At 47.3% G+C, this 21,017-nt stretch overlaps 1 protein-coding gene and 1 long non-coding RNA gene across 3 annotated transcripts in view; both read right to left on the bottom strand.

The window, feature by feature from the left end:
* Positions 1 to 2,521: 2,521 nt before the first annotated feature.
* Positions 2,522 to 21,017, bottom strand: part of LOC149970321 (uncharacterized) — a 225,759-nt gene continuing 207,263 nt past the window's right edge. Inside the window, exon 2 of the long non-coding RNA XR_016493170.1 lies at positions 2,522 to 2,746. This is a non-coding gene — a long non-coding RNA (uncharacterized LOC149970321). The remainder of the gene's footprint in view (positions 2,747 to 21,017) is intronic.
* Positions 2,857 to 20,441, bottom strand: bach1b (BACH transcriptional regulator 1b). 2 transcript variants are annotated; one of them, XM_090226344.1, is made up of 5 exons: positions 20,284 to 20,441; positions 11,014 to 11,268; positions 7,247 to 9,034; positions 4,597 to 4,803; positions 2,857 to 4,002 (listed from the first exon to the last, which is right to left on the bottom strand). In XM_090226344.1, the coding sequence occupies exons 2-5, from the start codon at positions 11,266 to 11,268 to the stop codon at positions 3,760 to 3,762; spliced, it is 2,493 nt and encodes an 830-aa protein (XP_090082470.1). In that variant the 5' UTR covers positions 20,284 to 20,441; the 3' UTR covers positions 2,857 to 3,759. The 2 variants fall into 2 exon arrangements, with proteins under 2 accessions (XP_090082470.1, XP_090082471.1); XM_090226345.1 differs by having other exon boundaries at positions 4,597 to 4,797.

The following is a 21,017-nucleotide window of genomic DNA, read 5'->3' as shown; positions in this document are numbered from 1 at the left end:
GACCGAGTTTCCTAGTTCTCACTAGCACGTGACTGAGTTTCCTAGTTCTCACTAGCACGTGACTGAGTGTCCTAGTTCTCACTAGCACGTGACTGAGTGTCCTAGTTCTCACTAGCACGTGACTGAGTGTCCTAGTTCTCACTAGCACGTGACTGAGTGTCCTAGTTCTCACTAGCACGTGACTGAGTTTCCTAGTTCTCACTAGCACGTGACTGAGTGTCCTAGTTCTCACTAGCACGTGACTGAGTGTCCTAGTTCTCACTAGCACGTGACTGAGTTTCCTAGTTCTCACTAGCACGTGACTGAGTTTCCTAGTTCTCACTAGCACGTGACCGAGTTTCCTACTTCTCACTAGCACGTGACCGAGTTTCCTACTTCTCACTAGCACGTGACCGAGTTTCCTACTTCTCACTAGCACGTGACCGAGTTTCCTACTTCTCACTAGCACGTGACCGAGTTTCCTACTTCTCAATAGCACGTGACTGAGTGTCCTAGTTCTCACTAGCACGTGACTGAGTGTCCTAGTTCTCACTAGCACGTGACTGAGTGTCCTAGTTCTCACTAGCACGTGACTGAGTTTCCTAGTTCTCACTAGCACGTGACTGAGTGTCCTAGTTCTCACTAGCACGTGACTGAGTTTCCTAGTTCCCGACTAGCACGCGACTGAGTTTCCTAGTTCTCACTAGCACGCGACTGAGTTTCCTAGTTCTCACTAGCACGTGACCGAGTTTCCTAGTTCTCACTAGCACGTGACCGAGTTTCCTAGTTCTCACTAGCACGTGACTGAGTGTCCTAGTTCTCACTAGCACGTGACTGAGTTTCCTAGTTCTCACTAGCACGTGACTGAGTTTCCTAGTTCTCACTAGCACGTGACTGAGTTTCCTAGTTCTCACTAGCACGTGACTGAGTGTCCTAGTTCTCACTAGCACGTGACTGAGTTTCCTAGTTCTCACTAGCACGTGACCGAGTTTCCTAGTTCTCACTAGCACGTGACCGAGTTTCCTACTTCTCACTAGCACGTGACCGAGTTTCCTACTTCTCACTAGCACGTGACCGAGTTTCCTACTTCTCACTAGCACGTGACTGAGTGTCCTAGTTCTCACTAGCACGTGACTGAGTGTCCTAGTTCTCACTAGCACGTGACTGAGTTTCCTAGTTCTCACTAGCACGTGACTGAGTGTCCTAGTTCTCACTAGCACGTGACTGAGTTTCCTAGTTCTCACTAGCACGTGACTGAGTGTCCTAGTTCTCACTAGCACGTGACTGAGTTTCCTAGTTCCCGACTAGCACGCGACCGAGTTTCCTAGTTCTCACTAGCACGCGACCGAGTTTCCTAGTTCTCACTAGCACGTGACCGAGTTTCCTAGTTCTCACTAGCACGTGACCGAGTTTCCTAGTTCTCACTAGCACGTGACCGAGTTTCCTAGTTCTCACTAGCACGTGACCGAGTTTCCTAGTTCTCACTAGCACGTGACCGAGTTTCCTAGTTCTCACTAGCACGTGACCGAGTTTCCTAGTTCTCACTAGCACGTGACTGAGTTTCCTAGTTCTCACTAGCACGTGACTGAGTTTCCTAGTTCTCACTAGCACGTGACTGAGTTTCCTAGTTCTCACTAGCACGTGACTGAGTTTCCTAGTTCTCACTAGCACGTGACCGAGTTTCCTAGTTCTCACTAGCACGTGACTGAGTTTCCTAGTTCTCACTAGCACGTGACCGAGTTTCCTAGTTCTCACTAGCACGTGACCGAGTTTCCTAGTTCTGACTAGCACGCGACTGTGAACAGTAAACACAGAGACCGGAAGTAGGTCAACATCTGAGATGAAGATTAAGAAAAAAAAGATCGAGATATAGACAGAGAGAGAGAGAGAGAGAGAACGAGGGAGAGAGAGGGACAAAGACAGATGTTTTTTTATTTTTAAAGTGAGTTCTGTACATTGCATTGCTATACCTGAGAAGACACTCTCTCCATGAGGTGTGTTGTATGTTTTGGAATAGGTCATATACTAGAATTTTCCTGAATTTAAAATAGTATTGTCCCCTCAAGCCAGTTCAAAGTGTAATGTTTTCCGGAATCCTTCAGAGTTCTAGAACACACGGTCCAGAGGTCAACACTCCTGAGATATAGATATAGACGATCAACGACCACAGGTTCACCACAGCTGTCCTTAACTTAACCAAAAGTGAACCCTTAAGTTGACTAAAGGTTACCTTGGCGTTGTGTGCTACTGAACATGTTCAGAGGAAAGTCCAGAGGAAGGCCTTTCAAAGTTCTTGGAAAAAACATGGCATATCATTTTAACTAACTTCCTAACAAAGGAATGCTCGTTATAACAAAATAAGGCACAATGAACAAAACACTAAAATTAGCGGTTTGAGGTGTAAAGCTGTCAAAGAAGACACAGAGAAATATAACTTTAGTAGTAAGTACATTCTTCATGTTCAACGAATATTCATATTCATTAAGTTGCATAGGTTGTGTTGTGGTTGGATTGTAATATGGTATTATTTCACACAGGTTACGTCCCAAAGTGTGCACTTGTTCACTTCCCTTCATGGATTTGAAAGGAAAAGACTGGTGTCATGAATCGATAGAATGGTCGCCTCGATAATCTAGTTGACGTCGCTAAAGTTCTGCTTCTAATTTCCCGACATATTGTTGGCTATTCGTCTATGATAGAAATATCAGACTAAATATAGTGCTTCTCATGTGTATATATACAGTACCAGTCAAAAGTTTGGACACACCTCCTCATTCAAGGGTTCTAGAACACCTACTCATTCCAGGGTTCTAGAACACCTACTCATTCCAGGGTTCTAGAACACCTACTCATTCAAGGGTTCTAGAACACCTACTCATTCCAGGGTTTTTCTTTATTTTTTTATTATTTTCTACATTGTAGAATAATAGTGAAGACATCACAACTATGAAATAACACATATGGAATCATGTAGTAACCAAAACAAGTGTTAATGAAATCAAAATATATTTTATATTTTAGATTCTTCAAAGTAGCCACCCTTTGCCTTGATGACAGCTTTGAACACTCTTGGTATTCTCTCAACCAGCTTTGAGGTAGTCACCTGGAATGCATTTAAATTATCAGGTGTGCCTTGTTAAAAGTTAGTTTGTGGAATTTCTTTCCTTAATGCGTTTGAGCCAATCATTTGTGTTGTGACAAGGTAGGGATGGTAGACAGAAGATAGCTCTATTTGGTAAAAGATCAAGTCCATATTATGGCAAGAGCAGCTCAAAACTGGTACTGTATACACGCACGCACACACACACACACACACACACACACACACAGTTTATCTCTGGTGGTAGATTTCAGTTCATCTTGCATGCATATTTTCATGTGGTTGAAATACTGTCAGCTTCTATTCTAACCGCGTCAATCACGGGAAAATACTCTCCTGTTTCATTCATCCCTGCTCAGTGCCTACACCAATCTGATGCTTTAGTGAGTAACCGAGCGCACCTCTGAGGAAGGAGAGATTATTGGAACACAACCACAGTGTCTTTGCCTGTAGAAGAAAGTCTATGAAATGGTGATGATGATGATGATGATGAAGGTGTCCAGACTCACACTCATCCGTGGGCAGGGCATCCAAGTCAACTGATCACACAGCTGTATATACCTGAGGGCTTGTTCAATCACCTGAGAGCTCCTCCCCTGTGGGTGTGTCCCTGGAGCAGCTGGCCGAGGGTTCCGAAGGTTCCGAAGGGTTCTGACAGGTATCTGAGGCTAGGAGCAGGCCTAGGGAGAGGCCTGGGATTGTAGTAGTCCTCCTAGCCCAGGGGAGGTTGGGTCTGTAGGGGAGATGAGAGCAGAGAGCGGGCAGTCTGGGGAGGAGTACTTGGCTAGGACCTGGAGTTGTTCTGGTCTCAGGGCGGCCTCGCTGCAGACTCTCTGACAAAGAGCGGACACACTGTGCCAAGTATTCAGCTTCATCTGGTTCAGATGGCTCCTCTCTGATATCAGCTGGTTCTTCTCTGTCCTCTGGGAGACACACACACAGAGACACCATGCAGAAACCACAAACACACACATGAAGACATTACACAAACACAGACACACAAACAGACAGACAGACAGACAGACAGACAGACAGACAGACAGACAGACAGACAGACAGACAGACAGACAGACAGACACAGACACACAGACAGACAGACGCACAGACAGACAGACACACAGACAGACAGACACACAGACACACAAACAGAGACAGACAGACAGACACACACAGACAGACAGGCAGACAGAGACAGACAGACAGACACACAGACAGACAGAGACAGACAGACAGACAGGACAGTAATAAGTCTCATTCTATTCATAACACTCTCTGTTGAATGTTCCAAATCAATAGCATAATAGATATAATAATATATATTATATAATAACTATAGATGTTTTTATCGGAGGGTTTCTACACTACACACCTGATTCCACTAATCAGTAATTTGACAATGCAATGGTTATTGGAGGCAGCTGGAGCAGAAACTATATTTTAAAATGTGTCCCCGGGACAATAATTAAAACAACAAACTACTCCTAGGAAGTCATTTTAAGAAGTCATTTCCACCTCACCAGTTTGTCTATCTCACACTCCAGATTGTGTATACAGTCCAGCTTCCTCTTGCGACAGCGCTGCGCCGCGATACGGTTCTTACTCCTGCGTCTGACGTCGTGGACGAAGTCCAGCTGTTCTCGGGTCAGAGTCTGGTGCCTCAGCATCAGCTGGAAGTCATTCCTGCTCAACCCCACGATACGACCCACAGAGAACGGCAGCTGCACCTTGAAAATATGGGGGGGGGGGGACATTTTACATTTTAGTCATTTATCAGACGCTCATATCCAGGATGACTTGCAGTCAGTACATTCATCTTCAGATAGCTAGGTGGACCAGTCATAGTCAGTACATTCATCTTCAGATAGCTAGGTGGACCAGTCATAGTCAGTACATTCATCTTCAGATAGCTAGGTGGACCAGTCATAGTCAGGACATTCATCTTCAGATAGCTAGGTGGACCAGTCATAGTCAGGACATTCATCTTCAGATAGCTAGGTGGACCAGTCATAGTCAGTACATTCATCTTCAGATAGCTAGGTGGACCAGTCATAGTCAGGACATTCATCTCCAGATAGCTAGGTGGACCAGTCATAGTCAGTACATTCATCTTCAGATAGCTAGGTGGACCAGTCAGTCAGTACATTCATCTTCAGATAGCTAGGTGGACCAGTCATAGTCAGAACATTCATCTCCAGATAGCTAGGTGGACCAGTCATAGTCAGGACATTCATCTTCAGATAGCTAGGTGGACCAGTCATAGTCAGTACATTCATCTTCAGATAGCTAGGTGGACCAGTCATAGTCAGGACATTCATCTTCAGATAGCTAGGTGGACCAGTCATAGTCAGTACATTCATCTTCAGATAGCTAGGTGGACCAGTCATAGTCAGTACATTCATCTTCAGATAGCTAGGTGGACCAGTCATAGTCAGGACATTCATCTTCAGATAGCTAGGTGGACCAGTCATAGTCAGGACATTCATCTCCAGATAGCTAGGTGGACCAGTCATAGTCAGGACATTCATCTCCAGATAGCTAGGTGGACCAGTCATAGTCAGGACATTCATCTTCAGATAGCTAGGTGGACCAGTCATAGTCAGGACATTCATCTTCAGATAGCTAGGTGGACCAGTCATAGTCAGTACATTCATCTTCAGATAGCTAGGTGGACCAGTCATAGTCAGAACATTCATCTTCAGATAGCTAGGTGGACCAGTCATAGTCAGTACATTCATCTTCAGATAGCTAGGTGGACCAGTCATAGTCAGGACATTCATCTTCAGATAGCTAGGTGGACCAGTCATAGCCAGTACATTCATCTTCAGATAGCTAGGTGGACCAGTCATAGTCAGTACATTCATCTCCAGATAGCTAGGTGGACCAGTCATAGTCAGTACATTCATCTTCAGATAGCTAGGTGGACCAGTCATAGTCAGGACATTCATCTTCAGATAGCTAGGTGGACCAGTCAGTCAGTACATTTTTCCTCAATAAAGAAGTTAGCAGCAAAGTCAGAGCCAATAGGAAAGACAACATAAATACTGTGATCTAACAGTATGCATGTTTTAAACATACAGAGAGATTTTACTTTTCGGTTAATTAGACAAAACCCAAATATATGCCTACCTGTCTCCTTATAATGGAGGTTTCCTCTGGTCTTATTAAAGCAGGACAACCCAGGGTGACAGCCCTGTGCATGCTTTAGTTCCAGCCCTGCTCTAACACACCTGGTCCAGATGATAAGTAGAATCAGTTCTGTTAAACCTGGGCTGGAACAAAAGCATGCACTATGCACACTCAGAAGCTCTCGCCCCGTTCAGCCCAGTCCTAAGCCTCTCTCTGTCTCCCTCTAGTTTACGTCACCTGTCTGACTCTCTGGCTGTAGGAACAGGACTCCCTGTCTCCCTCTAGTTTAACTCACCTCTCTGACTCTCTGTCTGTAGGAACAGGACTCCCTCTCCCTCTAGTTTAACTCACCTCCCTGACTCTCTGGCTGTAGGAACAGGACTCCCCGTCTCCCTCTAGTTTAACTCACCTCCCTGACTCTCTGGCTGTAGGAACAGGACTCACTGTCTCCTTCTAGTTTAACTCACCTCCCTGACTCTGGCTGTAGGAACATGACTCCCTGTCTCCCTCTAGTTTAACTCACCTCCCTGACTCTGGCTGTAGGAACAGGACTCCCTGTCTCCCTCTAGTTTAACTCACCTCCCTGACTCTCTGGCTGTAGGAACAGGACTCCCTGTCTCCCTCTAGTTTAACTCACCTCCCTGACTCTCTGGCTGTAGGAACAGGACTCCCTCTCCCTCTAGTTTAACTCTCCTCCCTGACTCTCTGGCTGTAGGAACAGGACTCCCTGTCTCCCTCTAGTTTAACTCTCCTCTCTGACTCTCTGGCTGTAGGAACAGGACTCCCTGTCTCCCTCTAGTTTAACTGACCTCCCTGACTCTCTGGCTGTAGGAACAGGACTCCCTGTCTCCTTCTAGTTTAACTCTCCTCCCTGACTCTCTGGCTGTAGGAACAGGACTCGCTGTCTCCCTCTAGTTTAACTCACCTCCCTGACTCTCTGGCTGTAGGAACAGGACTCCCTGTCTCCTTCTAGTTTAACTCACCTCCCTGACTCTCTGGCTGTAGGAACAGGACTCCCTGTCTCCCTCTAGTTTAACTCACCTCCCTGACTCTCTGGCTGTAGGAACAGGACTCGCTGTCTCCCTCCGTATCGAAGCAGTCGGAGTCTCCATCGTCTCCAGATGTCAGGGACGACACACAGGGACTCTTCTCTAACTGGGACGACCCCTGGCACCCCAGCCCAGTCGCGCTCATTGTCCCACTGTCCGTCCCCTCCCCTGTCCCTCTGTCCGTCCCTCCGTCTGTCTCCCTATCCAAGCCGTGGAGGAAGGGACAGTCCCCGGTACTGGAGCTGATGTCAAGCTGGTGAAGCCAGTCCAAGGTGGAGCTGCTGCTCCGGAGGTTCCCAGACTCAGTCCCAGGGAAGTCCTGGAGGAGGGGAGAAGAGGGGAGCTCTGACCAGAGGCCATGGGCCAAGTGTTCAGCCACCTCTCTTTCCACACTGCTCCTCTCTTCCCATCCTCGCTCTCTCCTCTCTCCTGCTCCGCTTTCACTTCTTCCATGTTCTATCCTTCTCCCCACCTTTCTCCTCGCTGTCTCTCCCTGCTCCTGTTCTGTCTGTGGCAGGCAGGAGACACCTGGATCTATCCCTTCATGGTGTCCTCTACCCCCTAGAACACAACCTCCTTCCCCCACACCTCCAGGGCTCTGCTTGTCCAGCCCGGGTACCTCCAAGGGACATCGGTGTGGTGCTGTACCCAACCCTGGGCTCTCTTCACAGCTGACAAGCCGACCACTAGACACCTCCACGAGAGGAAGGATAGAGCTGTGACAGTCAACTCCAGAAGCCCTCTCTCCTCTCCTCCTCTCTTCTGTCTCTCCTCTGCTCCTATCTTCTGTCTCTCCTCTCCTCCTCTCTTCTGTCTCTCCTCTCCTCCTCTCTTCTGTCTCTACTCTCCTCCTCTCTTCTGTCTCTCCTCTCCTCTCATACTTATCGGTGTTCTCTTCATCTGCCTCTCTCCTTCTCTCGTCCATCTTTCTCTTCCCCTCATTCGTCTCTCTCTTCTCCTCATCATCCTCTTCTCCAGTCCTCTGCTCCACCTCTCCCTGTCCTGCCTGTTCAGTCCTCTGCTCCACCTCTCCCTGTCCTGCCTGGTCAGTCCTCTGCTCCACCTCTCCCTGTCCTGCCTGGTCAGTCCTCTGCTCCACCTCTCCCTGTCCTGCCTGGTCAGTCTGTGTCTGTGAGAGAAGTGAATCGTTTTCTCCAGAAGACGTCTCCACCGCAGGACCTTCCCTAAATCCTACACCACTGGAACAGGGTTGCACGGACGTGGGAAGGTGCAGGGGTAGAGGGCAGCCCTCCTCTCTCCCCACTGGGGAGTCATGGTTTGTTTCTGGGACACAGATCTCCACGCACGGCCTCACCTTCCCACAAGCCTGCTGGAACTTTCGGTACTTGGGGCACTGTAGGGAGTAGTCAGTCTGGCCGTCTGATTGGATATCGGCTTCAGGAGGAGGGGTGAGATATTTGCTTTTACGTCCCGTCTCGCTATTTGCTGGTTGGCCACCCACATCCCGTTCAACGGGCGAATCAGAAACCACCCGGACCCCTTTGTCATCGTCTAAGACATCCTTGTTCGTGTCGATGTTGCTGAGCTCTGACCCGGGGGACTGTCTCCTGCACCGTGTCTTACAGCAGGTCTTCCTCTGGAAGGAGGGCGAACTGCTGCTGAAGAACTTGGGCAGGAGGAAGTCAAAACAGGCCGAGTCCAGATCCCTGAAACCCAGAATAGAGGCACAGTGTTGTATCTCCATGACATTATCTTTACTGAAGAGCAGCTTGGACGTGTAGGCAAACTGCAGCAGGGGCTCCAAGCCACTCACCGTCACCTTTAGAGAGGGATGGAAAGGAAGAGAAACAGATGGTGATGACAGTCCCATATACAACCTGTTATATAACCTACCTATAACGTCATACGCGTAACGTTAGCTAGGGAGCCAGCCAGATAATGTTAGCTAGCTAGCTAACAGTACACCTTAGCTTGCAATGAAACCACTTTCTGGGTTAGGGTTAGGGGTAGTGACACCTCTAGCACTGAGAAGCAGTGACTGAGACCACTGCGCCACTTAGACCCCTATGCCATGCTTGTGGCAACAGGTCACAAATCCTGCTGCTGTGATGTCACACTGTGGTATTTCACCCAGTAGATATGGGAGTTTATACACTCAGCGCTCAACACTACTGTCTTATTCAGAATATACCATATCTTACTTATCTGACAGAACTGAGTTCATCTCATCGCTTAGACAAACTATGCCCGCGTGATGAATAGCACTCAGTTGCCTGACAACCACTCAGTTGCCTGACAACCACTCAGTTGCCTGACAACCACTCAGTTGCCTGACAACCACTCAGTTGCCTGACAACCACTCAGTTGCCTGACAACCACTCAGTTGACTTCCAGTTGCCTGACAACCACTCAGTTGCCTGACAACCACTCAGTTGCCTGACAACCACTCAGTTGCCTGACAACCACTCAGTTGCCTGACAACCACTCAGTTGCCTGACAACCACTCAGTTGACTTCCAGTTGCCTGACAACCACTCAGTTGCCTGACAACCACTCAGTTGCCTGACAACCACTCAGTTGCCTGACAACCACTCAGTTGCCTGACAACCACTCAGTTGCCTGACAACCACTCAGTTGCCTGACAACCACTCAGTTGCCTTCCAGTTGCCTGACAACCACTCAGTTGCCTGACAACCACTCAGTTGCCTGACAACCACTCAGTTGCCTGACAACCACTCAGTTGCCTGACAACCACTCAGTTGCCTGACAACTATAGCGAAGCACCCTTTACTGGCTCAAACAGCCGACCAAAATCAGCCTGTTAACAATCTTTGAGGTTTGACCAGATACATTTCACAGCAAACAGATATTCAGCACGCTTATAGGGAAGGGCATTCAACATGTATGTGCCATACTCATGATTGGCTGTTTTGTCAGACTGCAGCTTTTGACATTATTGATCACTGTCGATCTGTTGCTGGAACTAATAGGGATCCATAATAAACCCCAGGAAGAGTAGCTGCTGCCTTGACAGGAACTAATGGGGATCCATAATAAACCCCAGGAAGAGTAGCTACTGCCTTGACAGGAACTAATGGGGATCCATAATAAACCCCAGGAAGAGTAGCTGCTGCCTTGGCAGGAACTAATGGGGATCCATAATAAACCCCAGGAAGAGTAGCTGCTGCCTTGACAGGAACTAATGGGGATCCATAATAAACCCCAGGAAGAGTAGCTGCTGCCTTGACAGGAACTAATGGGGATCCATAATAAACCCCAGGAAGAGTAGCTGCTGCCTTGACAGGAACTAATGGGGATCCATAATAAACCCCAGTTGGCTAACAGCTAAATCAGTCAAATTCCTATCTGGATCTGGTAGCCAGGTCCATTACTGATTTTCATTATTACCCTTTAAATCAGGGACTGATTTAGTAAACCCCAGGAAGTGTAGCTACTGCCTTGGCAGGAACTAATGGGGATCCATAATAAACCCCAGGAAGAGTAGCTGCTGCCTTGACAGGAACTAATGGGGATCCATAATAAACCCCAGTTGGCTAACAGCTGAATCAGTCAAATTCCTATCTGGATCTGGTAGCCAGGTCCATTACTGATTTTCATTATTACCCTTTAAATCAGGGACTTATTTAGACCTGGGGACACCAGGTGGAAGTGCTGAATTATCAGGTAGAACAGAAAACCATCAGTACTCCGGATCTCGTATGGTAAGATTGGAAAACTCCTGGCCTAAGTGGACTAATGTGATCCTGGACTCCTAGGCTCATGGTCCCTCCCTTCTCACCTCCTGAGGCAGGGTGACGACAAGTCCCTGTGGTGCGTGGGAGGAGACCCTGTGTGTGAAGTAGTCGCTGCAGGAGGCCAGCACAGAACGGTGGGCCCTGAAACTCCTCCCTTCGGCCAGCACAGTGATGTCACACAGCAGGTCACGCCTCCGCTGGTCGTCCAGACAACGCAGCACATGGCAGCTGTGCACGGAGGACTCAAAGGTAAACACAGAGGACCGCAGGCTCTCCAGACTAGACATGGCAACAGACATCTGTGGAACACACACACACACACACACACACACACAGAGGTGAGTACAAACACAAAGAGAGAGAGAAAAGAAGATGACAAAATTATACTATTTCCTGTAGCTTAATCTACTACTTCCTGTAGCCAAACCTACTACTTCCTGTAGCTTAACCTACTACTCCCTGTAGCCTAACCTACTACTTCCTGTAGCCTAACCTACTACTTCCTGTAGCCTAACCTACTACTTCCTGTAGCTTAACCTACTACTTCCTGTAGCCTAACCTACTACTTCCTGTAGCCTAACCTACTACTTCCTGTAGCTTAACCTACTACTTCCTGTAGCCTAACCTACTACTTCCTGTAGCCTAACCTACTACTTCCTGTAGCCTAACCTACTACTTCCTGTAGCCTAACCTACTACTTCCTGTAGCCTAACCTACTACTTCCTGTAGCCTAACCTACTACTTCCTGTAGCCTAAACTACAACCTCCTTAAAACAGTGGTGTCAGTCAAACAGCTGTAGCCTAAACTACTATTGATCTGCAGGCTATCATGGTAAATTAAAACAAATCTAATCACAACTAGTCAAATCAAAATCCCCCCCAGCAGTACAAACAGACTTGTAAACAGAAACAGCTCGTGGTAACCAACAGATTTAACAGCTAGTTGGACGACATCTCAATGTCATTATTTAGCATAATACACTTCCAAATCTGTCACATCTGTCTGCCACTCATATCCAGTCATCTGTCTGCCACTCATATCCAGTCATCTGTCTGCCACTCATATCCAGTCATCTGTCTGCCACTCATATCCAGTCATCTGTCTGCCACTCATATCCAGTCATCAGTCAGCCACTCATATCCAGTCATCTATCTGTCACCTGTCTGCCACTCACATCCAGTCCTCTGTCTGCCACTCATATCGAGTCACCTGTCTGCCACTCATATCCAGTCATCAGTCAGCCACTCATATCCAGTCATCTGTCTGCCACTCACATCCAGTCATCTGTCTGCCACTCATATCCAGTCATCTGTCTGCCACTCATATCCAGTCATCTGTCTGCCACTCATATCCAGTCATCTGTCTGCCACTCATATCCAGTCATCTGTCTGCCACTCATATCCAGTCATCTGTCACCTGTCTGCCACTCACATCCAGTCATCTGTCTGCCACTCATATCCAGTCACCTGTCTGCCACTCATATCCAGTCACCTGTCTGCCACTCATATCCAGTCATCTGTCTGCCACTCATATCCAGTCATCTGTCTGCCACTCATATCCAGTCATCTGTCTGCCACTCATAATCCAGTCATATGTCTGCCACTCATATCCAATCATCTGTCTGCCACTCATATCCAATCATCAGTCAGCCACTCATATCCAGTCATCTGTCTGCCACTCAAATCCAGTCATCTGTCTGCCACTCATATCCAATCATCTGTCTGCCACTCATATCCAGTCATCTGTCTGCTATTCATATCCAGTCATCTGTCTGCCACTCACATCCAGTCATCTGTCTGCCACTCATATCCAATCATCTGTCTGCCACTCATATCCAATCATCTGTCTGCCACTCATATCCAATCATCTGTCTGCCACTCATATCCAGTCATCTGTCTCCACTCATATCCAGTCATCTGTCTGCCACTCATAATCCAGTCATATGTCTGCCACTCATATCCAATCATCTGTCTGCCACTCATATCCAGTCATCAGTCAGCCACTCATATCCAGTCATCTGTCTGCCACTCATATCCAGTCATCAGTCAGCCACTCATATCCAGTCATCAGTCAGCCACTCATACCTTCCTACCTTCCTCTCACTCAGAGATAATCTCTTTTCCTCACCTGTCTATCTCCTCATTTTGAATGCCATGTTGTCACTGTCACTTGTCCACTCGAACTAAACATTGTTGTAATCTATCGCCCACCAGGTGCCCTTGGAGAGTTGCTCAATGAGCTTGATACGTTGATAAGCACATTTCCTGATGATAGCTCACCGCTCATTGGATCAAGTTAGTACCGCTGCTCTGGAGTTAGTATCGCTGCTCTGGAGTTAGTACCGCTGCTCTGGAGTTAGTATCGCTGCTCTGGAGTTAGTACCGCTGCTCTGGAGCTAGTATCGCTGCTCTGGAGTTAGTACCGCTGCTCTGGAGTTAGTACCGCTGCTCTGGAGTTAGTGCCGCTGCTCTGGAGTTAGTGCCGCTGCTCTGGAGTTAGTGCCGCTGCTCTGGAGTTAGTGCCGCTGCTCTGGAGTTAGTGCCGCTGCTCTGGAGTTAGTGCCGCTGCTCTGGAGTTAGTGCCGCTGCTCTGGAGTTAGTGCCGCTGCTCTGGAGTTAGTGCCGCTGCTCTGGAGTTAGTGCCGCTGCTCTGGAGTTAGTGCCGCTGCTCTGGAGTTAGTACCGCTGCTCTGGAGTTAGTACCGCTGCTCTGGAGTTAGTACCGCTGCTCTGGAGTTAGTACCGCTGCTCTGGAGTTAGTACCGCTGCTCTGGAGTTAGTACCGCTGCTCTGGAGTTAGTACCGCTGCTCTGGAGTTAGTACCGCTGCTCTGGAGTTAGTGCCGCTGCTCTGGAGTTAGTGCCGCTGCTCTGGAGTTAGTGCCGCTGCTCTGGAGTTAGTACCGCTGCTCTGGAGTTAGTACCGCTGCTCTGGAGTTAGTACCGCTGCTCTAGAGTTAGTACCGCTGCTCTAGAGTTAGTACCACTGCTCTTGATCAAGCTTTACGTATCGGCCTCGAGGCCTTCGTCAGACTTCAACCTCCCGATGTCTGCTTTCAATTAATTTCTTTCCACTTTTTTCTTTGCCCTCCTTGCCTCTTCTGACCTCACCTTTTCCCAGTCCCCTCCCACTCCCAAGGCAGGCAATACGCTTGACCTCATCTTCCCACTCTGTCATTGATCACTACTTTGTTTCAATTTCTGTCTCCCTCTTCCTCAAACCTACACACCCAGATGGTAGGGGCTGAGTGCCCTTTCTCCCACTACTCTCTCCTGTTCTATCATCTCTCCCTTCTGCTAAATCCTTCTCCATCATGTCTGCCTATTCGACCCTGCTCCCTTTCCGCATTTTATGACTCAGACTGTTCCCGTTCCTTCCTCCCCTCTTGCTCCGTGGTGATTCATTGCGAGCTTACAGAATAGGGATGCGGGCAGCTGAGCGAAAAATTGAGAAAAACTCAACTTCTGGAGGACCTACCATCCTTCCACTCCCTCCTCTCTACCTCTGGATCTGCTGCTAAAGCCACTTTCTAACACTCTAAATTTCAAGCTTCTGCCTCTAACCCCAGGAAACTATTTTCCTCCTAAATCCTCCACCCCCTCTGCGGAAGACTTTGCCAACCACTTTGAAAAGAAGGTTGACAACATCCACTTTTAATTCACTCGGCAAATTGAGTCCACTGGTCTCACTCACGCATAACTACCCTCCAGGTGACATCCTGTGACTAGTGAGGTCTGCCCGCTCGAACCCCCCCATCCCCTCCTCCAGACCATCTCTGGAGACCTTCCTCCCATTCTTCACTTCCCTCATCAGCTCATCCCTGACCACTGGCTCTGTCCTCTCCAACTTCAAAATGGGTGGAGTCCATCCCCTCAAGAAACCAAAAATTCAACAAAAACTTTCTGTATCCCTTTCTATTCTTTCCAAAACACAACGAGACTCTGGCCAACACTCTCGTTATCTCGCTCAGAACAAGTCAGGCTACAAGACGGGTCACTTAACCGAGACTGCTCTCCTCTTGTGTCACGGAGGCTCTCCGCACTGCTAAAGCAGACTGTTTCTGCTCTGTTCTCCCTCCTAAATCTATCCCGCTGCCTTCCGACACTGTGAACCATGATCCTCTTCTCCACCATCTCAGAGCTGGGTGTCTCCGGCTCTGCACACTCCTGGATTACATCCTACCTGGCGGGCCGCTCCCTACCAGGTGACGTGGAGAGGATCTGTGTCTGCACCACGTACTGGTGTCCCCCAGGGATCGGTTCTAGGCCCTCTCTTCTTCTCTCTATACACCAAGTCACTTAGCTCTGTCATATCCTCACATGGCCTCTCCTATCATTGCTATGCGGATGACACAACTACTTTTCTCCTTCCCATCCCCGCCTTCTGAAACCCAGTGGTGACACGCATCTCTGTGTGCCTGGCCGATATCTCTGCTTGGGTGTCGGCAAAGAGCCTTGGCGTGACCCTGGACCACACCCTGTCGTTCTCTGCAAACATCAGAGCAGTGACTGGCTACTGCAGGTTCATGGTCTACAACATCCTTAGAGTACGACCCCTACCTCACACAGGAGGAAGCGCCGGTTCTTATCCAGGCACTTGTCATCTCCTCCAGTCTGGAGTCTGTCTGTTGGCAGGGCTCTGCCATCAAACCCTTGCAACTTATCCAGAACGTTGCAGCCCGCCTGGTGTTCATCCTTCCCAGGTTCTCCCATGTCACCACGCTCCTCCTCACACTCCACTGGCTTTCAATCGAATCTCGCATCAACTACAAGGCCATGATTCTTTCCTACGGAGCAGCAAGAGGAACTCGGGCTATGCCCAAACGCTACACCCCAACCTAAATACTCAATTTTGGTACTCCCACCCCTACAGGAGGGCAGCTGCCATCTCAGCCCAGTCAGAGCTCTGTCCTGGCACCCCAATGGTGGAACCAGCTTCCCCCCCTGACACTAGGACAGCAGAGTCCCTGCCCAGCTTCCCCCCTGACACTAGGACAGCAGAGTCCCTGCCCAGCGTCCCCCCTGACACTAGGACAGTAGAGTCCCTGCCCAGCTTCCCGAACTGAAGTAAGGACAGTAGAGTCCCTGCCCAGCTTCCCCCCTGACACTAGGACAGCAGAGTCCCTGCCCAGCTTCCCCCCTGACACTAGGACAGCAGAGTCCTTGCCCAGCGTCCCCCCTGACACTAGGACAGCAGAGTCCCTGCCCAGCGTCCCCCCTGACACTAGGACAGCAGAGTCCCTGCCCAGCGTCCCCCCTGACACTAGGACAGCAGAGTCCCTGCCCAGCGTCCCCCCTGACACTAGGACAGCAGAGTCCCTGCCGTCCTAGTCCCCCCTGACACTAGGACAGCAGAGTCCCTGCCCGGCTTCCCCGATTGAAGCTAGGACGGCAGAGTCCATCTTCTGAAAACATCTGAACCCCCCACCCCTCTTCAGAGGATCTTAAATAGTCCACAACTAGGTGGACCAGTTCCACAACATCCTCCTCACCCCCAAAAAATAATGTTCTTTCCATTAACTAACACTTGACTTTCTCCTCTTACTAGCTCGGACTGTACTTTATTGTATAAAAATGTAAATATTGTGATATGTGGTTGTCTCACCTAGCTAGCTATCTGAAGATGAATGTCCTGACTATGACTGGTACACCTGGCTATCTGAAGATGAATGTAATGACTATGACTGGTCCACCTAGCTATCTGGAGATGAATGTCCTGACTATGACTGGTCCACCTAGCTATCTGAAGATGAATGTCCTGACTATGACTGGTCCACCTAGCTATCTGGAGATGAATGTCCTGAATATGACTGGTCCACCTAGCTATCTGAAGATGAATGTCCTGACTATGACTGGTCCACCTAGCTATCTGAAGATGAATGTACTGACTATGACTGGTCCACCTAGCTATCTGAAGATGAATGTCCTGACTATGACTGGTCCACCTAGCTATCTGAAGATGAATGTACTGACTATGACTGGTCCACCTAGCTATCTGAAGATGAATGTCCTGACTATGACTGGTCCACCTAGCTATCTGAAGATGAATGTCCTGACTATGACTGGTCCACCTAGCTATCTGAAGATGAATGTCCTGACTATGACTGGTCCACCTAGCTATCTGAAGATGAATGTCCTGACTATGACTGGTCCACCTAGCTATCTGAAGATGAATGTCCTGACTATGACTGGTCCACCTAGCTATCTGAAGATGAATGTCCTGACTATGACTGGTCCACCTAGCTATCTGAAGATGAATGTCCTGACTATGACTGGTCCACCTAGCTATCTGAAGATGAATGTCCTGACTATGACTGGTCCACCTAGCTATCTGAAGATGAATGTCCTGACTATGACTGGTCCACCTAGCTATCTGAAGATGAATGTCCTGACTATGACTGGTCCACCTAGCTATCTGAAGATGAATGTCCTGACTATGACTGGTCCACCTAGCTATCTGAAGATGAATGTCCTGACTATGACTGGTCCACCTAGCTATCTGAAGATGAATGTACTGGCTATGACTGGTCCACCTAGCTATCTGAAGATGAATGTCCTGACTATGACTGGTCCACCTAGCTATCTGGAGATGAATGTACTGGCTATGACTGGTCCACCTAGCTATCTGAAGATGAATGTCCTGACTATGACTGGTCCACCTAGCTATCTGAAGATGAATGTACTGACTATGACTGGTCCACCTAGCTATCTGGAGATGAATGTACTGATTATGACTGGTCCACAAGGCTATCTGCAGATGAATGTACTGACTATGACTGGTCCACCTAGCTATCTGAAGATGAATGTACTGACTATGACTGGTCCACCTAGCTATCTGAAGATGAATGTACTGACTATGACTGGTCCACCTAGCTATCTGAAGATGAATGTCCTGACTATGACTGGTCCACCTAGCTATCGGTAGATTAATGTACTGACTATGACTGGTCCACCTAGCTATCTGAAGATGAATGTCCTGACTATGACTGGTCCACCTAGCTATCTGGAGATGAATGTACTGACTATGACTGGTCCACCTAGCTATCTGAAGATGAATGTACTGACTATGACTGGTCCACCTAGCTATCTGAAGATGAATGTACTGACTATGACTGGTCCACCTAGCTATCTGAAGATGAATGTCCTGACTATGACTGGTCCACCTAGCTATCTGTAGATTAATGTACTGACTATGACTGGTCCACCTAGCTATCTGTAGATTAATGTACTGGCTATGACTGGTCCACCTAGCTACAGTGCCTTGCGAAAGTATTCGGCCCCCTTGAACTTTGCGACCTTTTGCCACATTTCAGGCTTCAAACATAAAGATATAAAACTGTATTTTTTTGTGAAGAATCAACAACAAGTGGGACACAATCATGAAGTGGAACGACATTTATTGGATATAACTTTTTTAACAAATCAAAAACTGAAAAATTGGCTGTGCAAAATGATTCAGCCCCCTTAAGTTAATACTTTGTTGCGCCACCTTTTGCTGCGATTACAGCTGTAAGTCGCTTGGGGTATGTCTCTATCAGTTTTGCACATCGAGAGACTGACATTTTTTCCCATTCCTCATTGCAAAACAGCTCCAGCTCAGTGAGGTTGGATGGAGAGCATTTGTGAACAGCAGTTTTCAGTTCTTTCCACAGATTCTCAATTGGATTCAGGTCTGGACTTTGACTTGGCCATTCTAACACCTGGATATGTTTATTTTTGAACCTTTCCATTGTAGATTTTGATTTATGTTTTGGATCATTGTCTTGTTGAAAGACAAATCTCCGTCCCAGTCTCAGGTCTTTTGCAGACTCCATCAGGTTTTCTTCCAGAATGGTCCTGTATTTGGCTCCATCCATCTTCCCATCAATTTGAACCATCTTCCCTGTCCCTGCTGAAGAAAAGCAGGCCCAAACCATGATGCTGCCACCACCATGTTTGACAGTGGGGATGGTGTGTTCAGCTGTGTTGCTTTTACACCAAACATAACGTTTTGCATTGTTGCCAAAAAGTTCAATTTTGGTTTCATCTGACCAGAGCACCTTCTTCCACATGTTTGGTGTGTCTCCCAGGTGGCTTGTGGCAAACTTTAAACGACACTTTTTATGGATATCTTTAAGAAATGGCTTTCTTCTTGCCACTCTTCCATAAAGGCCAGATTTGTGCAATATACTACTGATTGTTGTCCTATGGACAGTCTCCCACCTCAGCTGTAGATCTCTGCAGTTCATCCAGAGTGATCATGGGCCTCTTGGCTGCATCTCTGATCAGTCTTCTCCTTGTATGAGCTGAAAGTTTAGAGGGACTATGACTATGACTGGTCCACCTAGCTATCTGAAGATGAATGTACTAACTATGGGTAAACAAAGGTGGAAATATGCAATATCCTTATTTAGCGTATTTGATTATTCTAATGCACCCCGCCCCCAAACAAGACAACATTTGGTTGGTCCGGGCCAGACCACATCCGAACCAATCAGAGACGTCTATGTTTGACCATTTTGTACAGTACATTATACTCTAGTGCTCTACTGTTCTGTACGGTCTGTGAATGGTTCAGATTTGGTCCAGCCAGGGCGAACTGACTAAATGTCAACTACATTTTAATGGCTGTCCGGTGGGTGGGTGGGTGGGTGTCAGTAAGAGCTGGGATAGGTGACATTAGCTGGAGAGAGTGGGGGGGTGCTCTGGTCAGATGTGTTGATATTAGTTGTCAAGGAGTCTTTTCTTCTTGTGTTTCCAATACCTTTTTAAAAGGCTTCTTCTGGTAGATGTAGTCTAAGACCACTTTTTAATCTGTTTGACAAGAAATCAAGGCCTTTTCTTATTCTTATTCTTTTTTAAGAATGGATTTTTTTTTTTTAAATATGTTTTTATTATTATAATAAGTGTGTGTAGTTTTGTATGCATTTATTTCTCGAATACACTATTAGCTTTAATTTGACACGCATGAGAATAAAGAATCATTTTTTACACAGGTGTCAGCCGTTTTTGTCAAATCAAGAAATCTGTAACCATGTCGGGGTGAGATGGTCACACCCTGTCTAGCCGATGTCTGGCATATGTTTGAAAACTAGAATCCACGTTAACTAGTGTAGCCGTATAGAACTACCCATACGCACGCTGTCACATAATGTAAGTCATATTTCCAATAAGGGACATTGTTCAATAATAAGACAAAACACAACAAATGTAAGAGTGTATAGCCTAAACACTGACAAATCAACCAATCTCAAAACAACTCAACTTTGTGATCAACCCCCTGAGTACTGACGCGTCGTGTGTTTCCCAAACAGTAGAACTATAACTGGAACTAACCTGACATTGGTTATCCTAGGACGACGGTGAGCTGAAATCCTAAACAGGTTTATGAGGCTGACATATTCCGTGTGAGAACCTCCCGAACACGGTTTAAACGTCGGGACGGAAACTTGGACTGTGGTTGACAACTGTAAATGACTGTACCCAATTCTGCGGAACCACAAGTCATATGACTTTTCCTAACTTGGTATTCTGCCAGAAGCGCGCGTGATGACGTCACTTTGTATGGTAAATGAAGGAAGACTTTCAAAATAAAAGCTTGCATTTCTAAATATTGCAACGTGAATAACTAATTCAAAAGATATTGAATTGTAATCAACGGCCCACTTTTATTGTAACAACAGGAAAAGGCAATGAGTAATTTAATTATTTTTAAAAAAAAATATGATGGTTTAAAAAAAGACCAACAATGGAAAAATGATTATGTTGACATGGGTATTTTGAGAATCTAAAGAGAACTCTTCTACCTGCCTCAGTTAAAGTGATGTGGGAAATACTTCGTAGGATCTCTACTAAACAAAGACAGTTCGTTTTGGAATGGGACTGTAATTGCCAGGCCTGCTGCTGGCTTTTAAAGGGGAATTGTTTACCCTGTCTCTGCCACGGCATATAGTCATTACTATATTAACAACATTGTGTTTTTTTTGTCTTAAACATCACAATTATCCAAGCTAGAATTGGCACATTTTCATTTCACTGGTACAATCGGGAAGTTTCAACTTCCCTGTGTA

Source organism: Oncorhynchus mykiss, chromosome 29 (genome assembly GCF_057628025.1).
Source record: "Oncorhynchus mykiss isolate SJ-2025 chromosome 29, ASM5762802v1, whole genome shotgun sequence".
In the NCBI taxonomy this organism is placed as follows: Eukaryota; Metazoa; Chordata; class Actinopteri; order Salmoniformes; family Salmonidae; genus Oncorhynchus; species Oncorhynchus mykiss.
The sequence above is the reverse complement of the archived record's forward strand: the minus strand, read 5'-3'. Positions and strand labels throughout refer to the sequence as shown.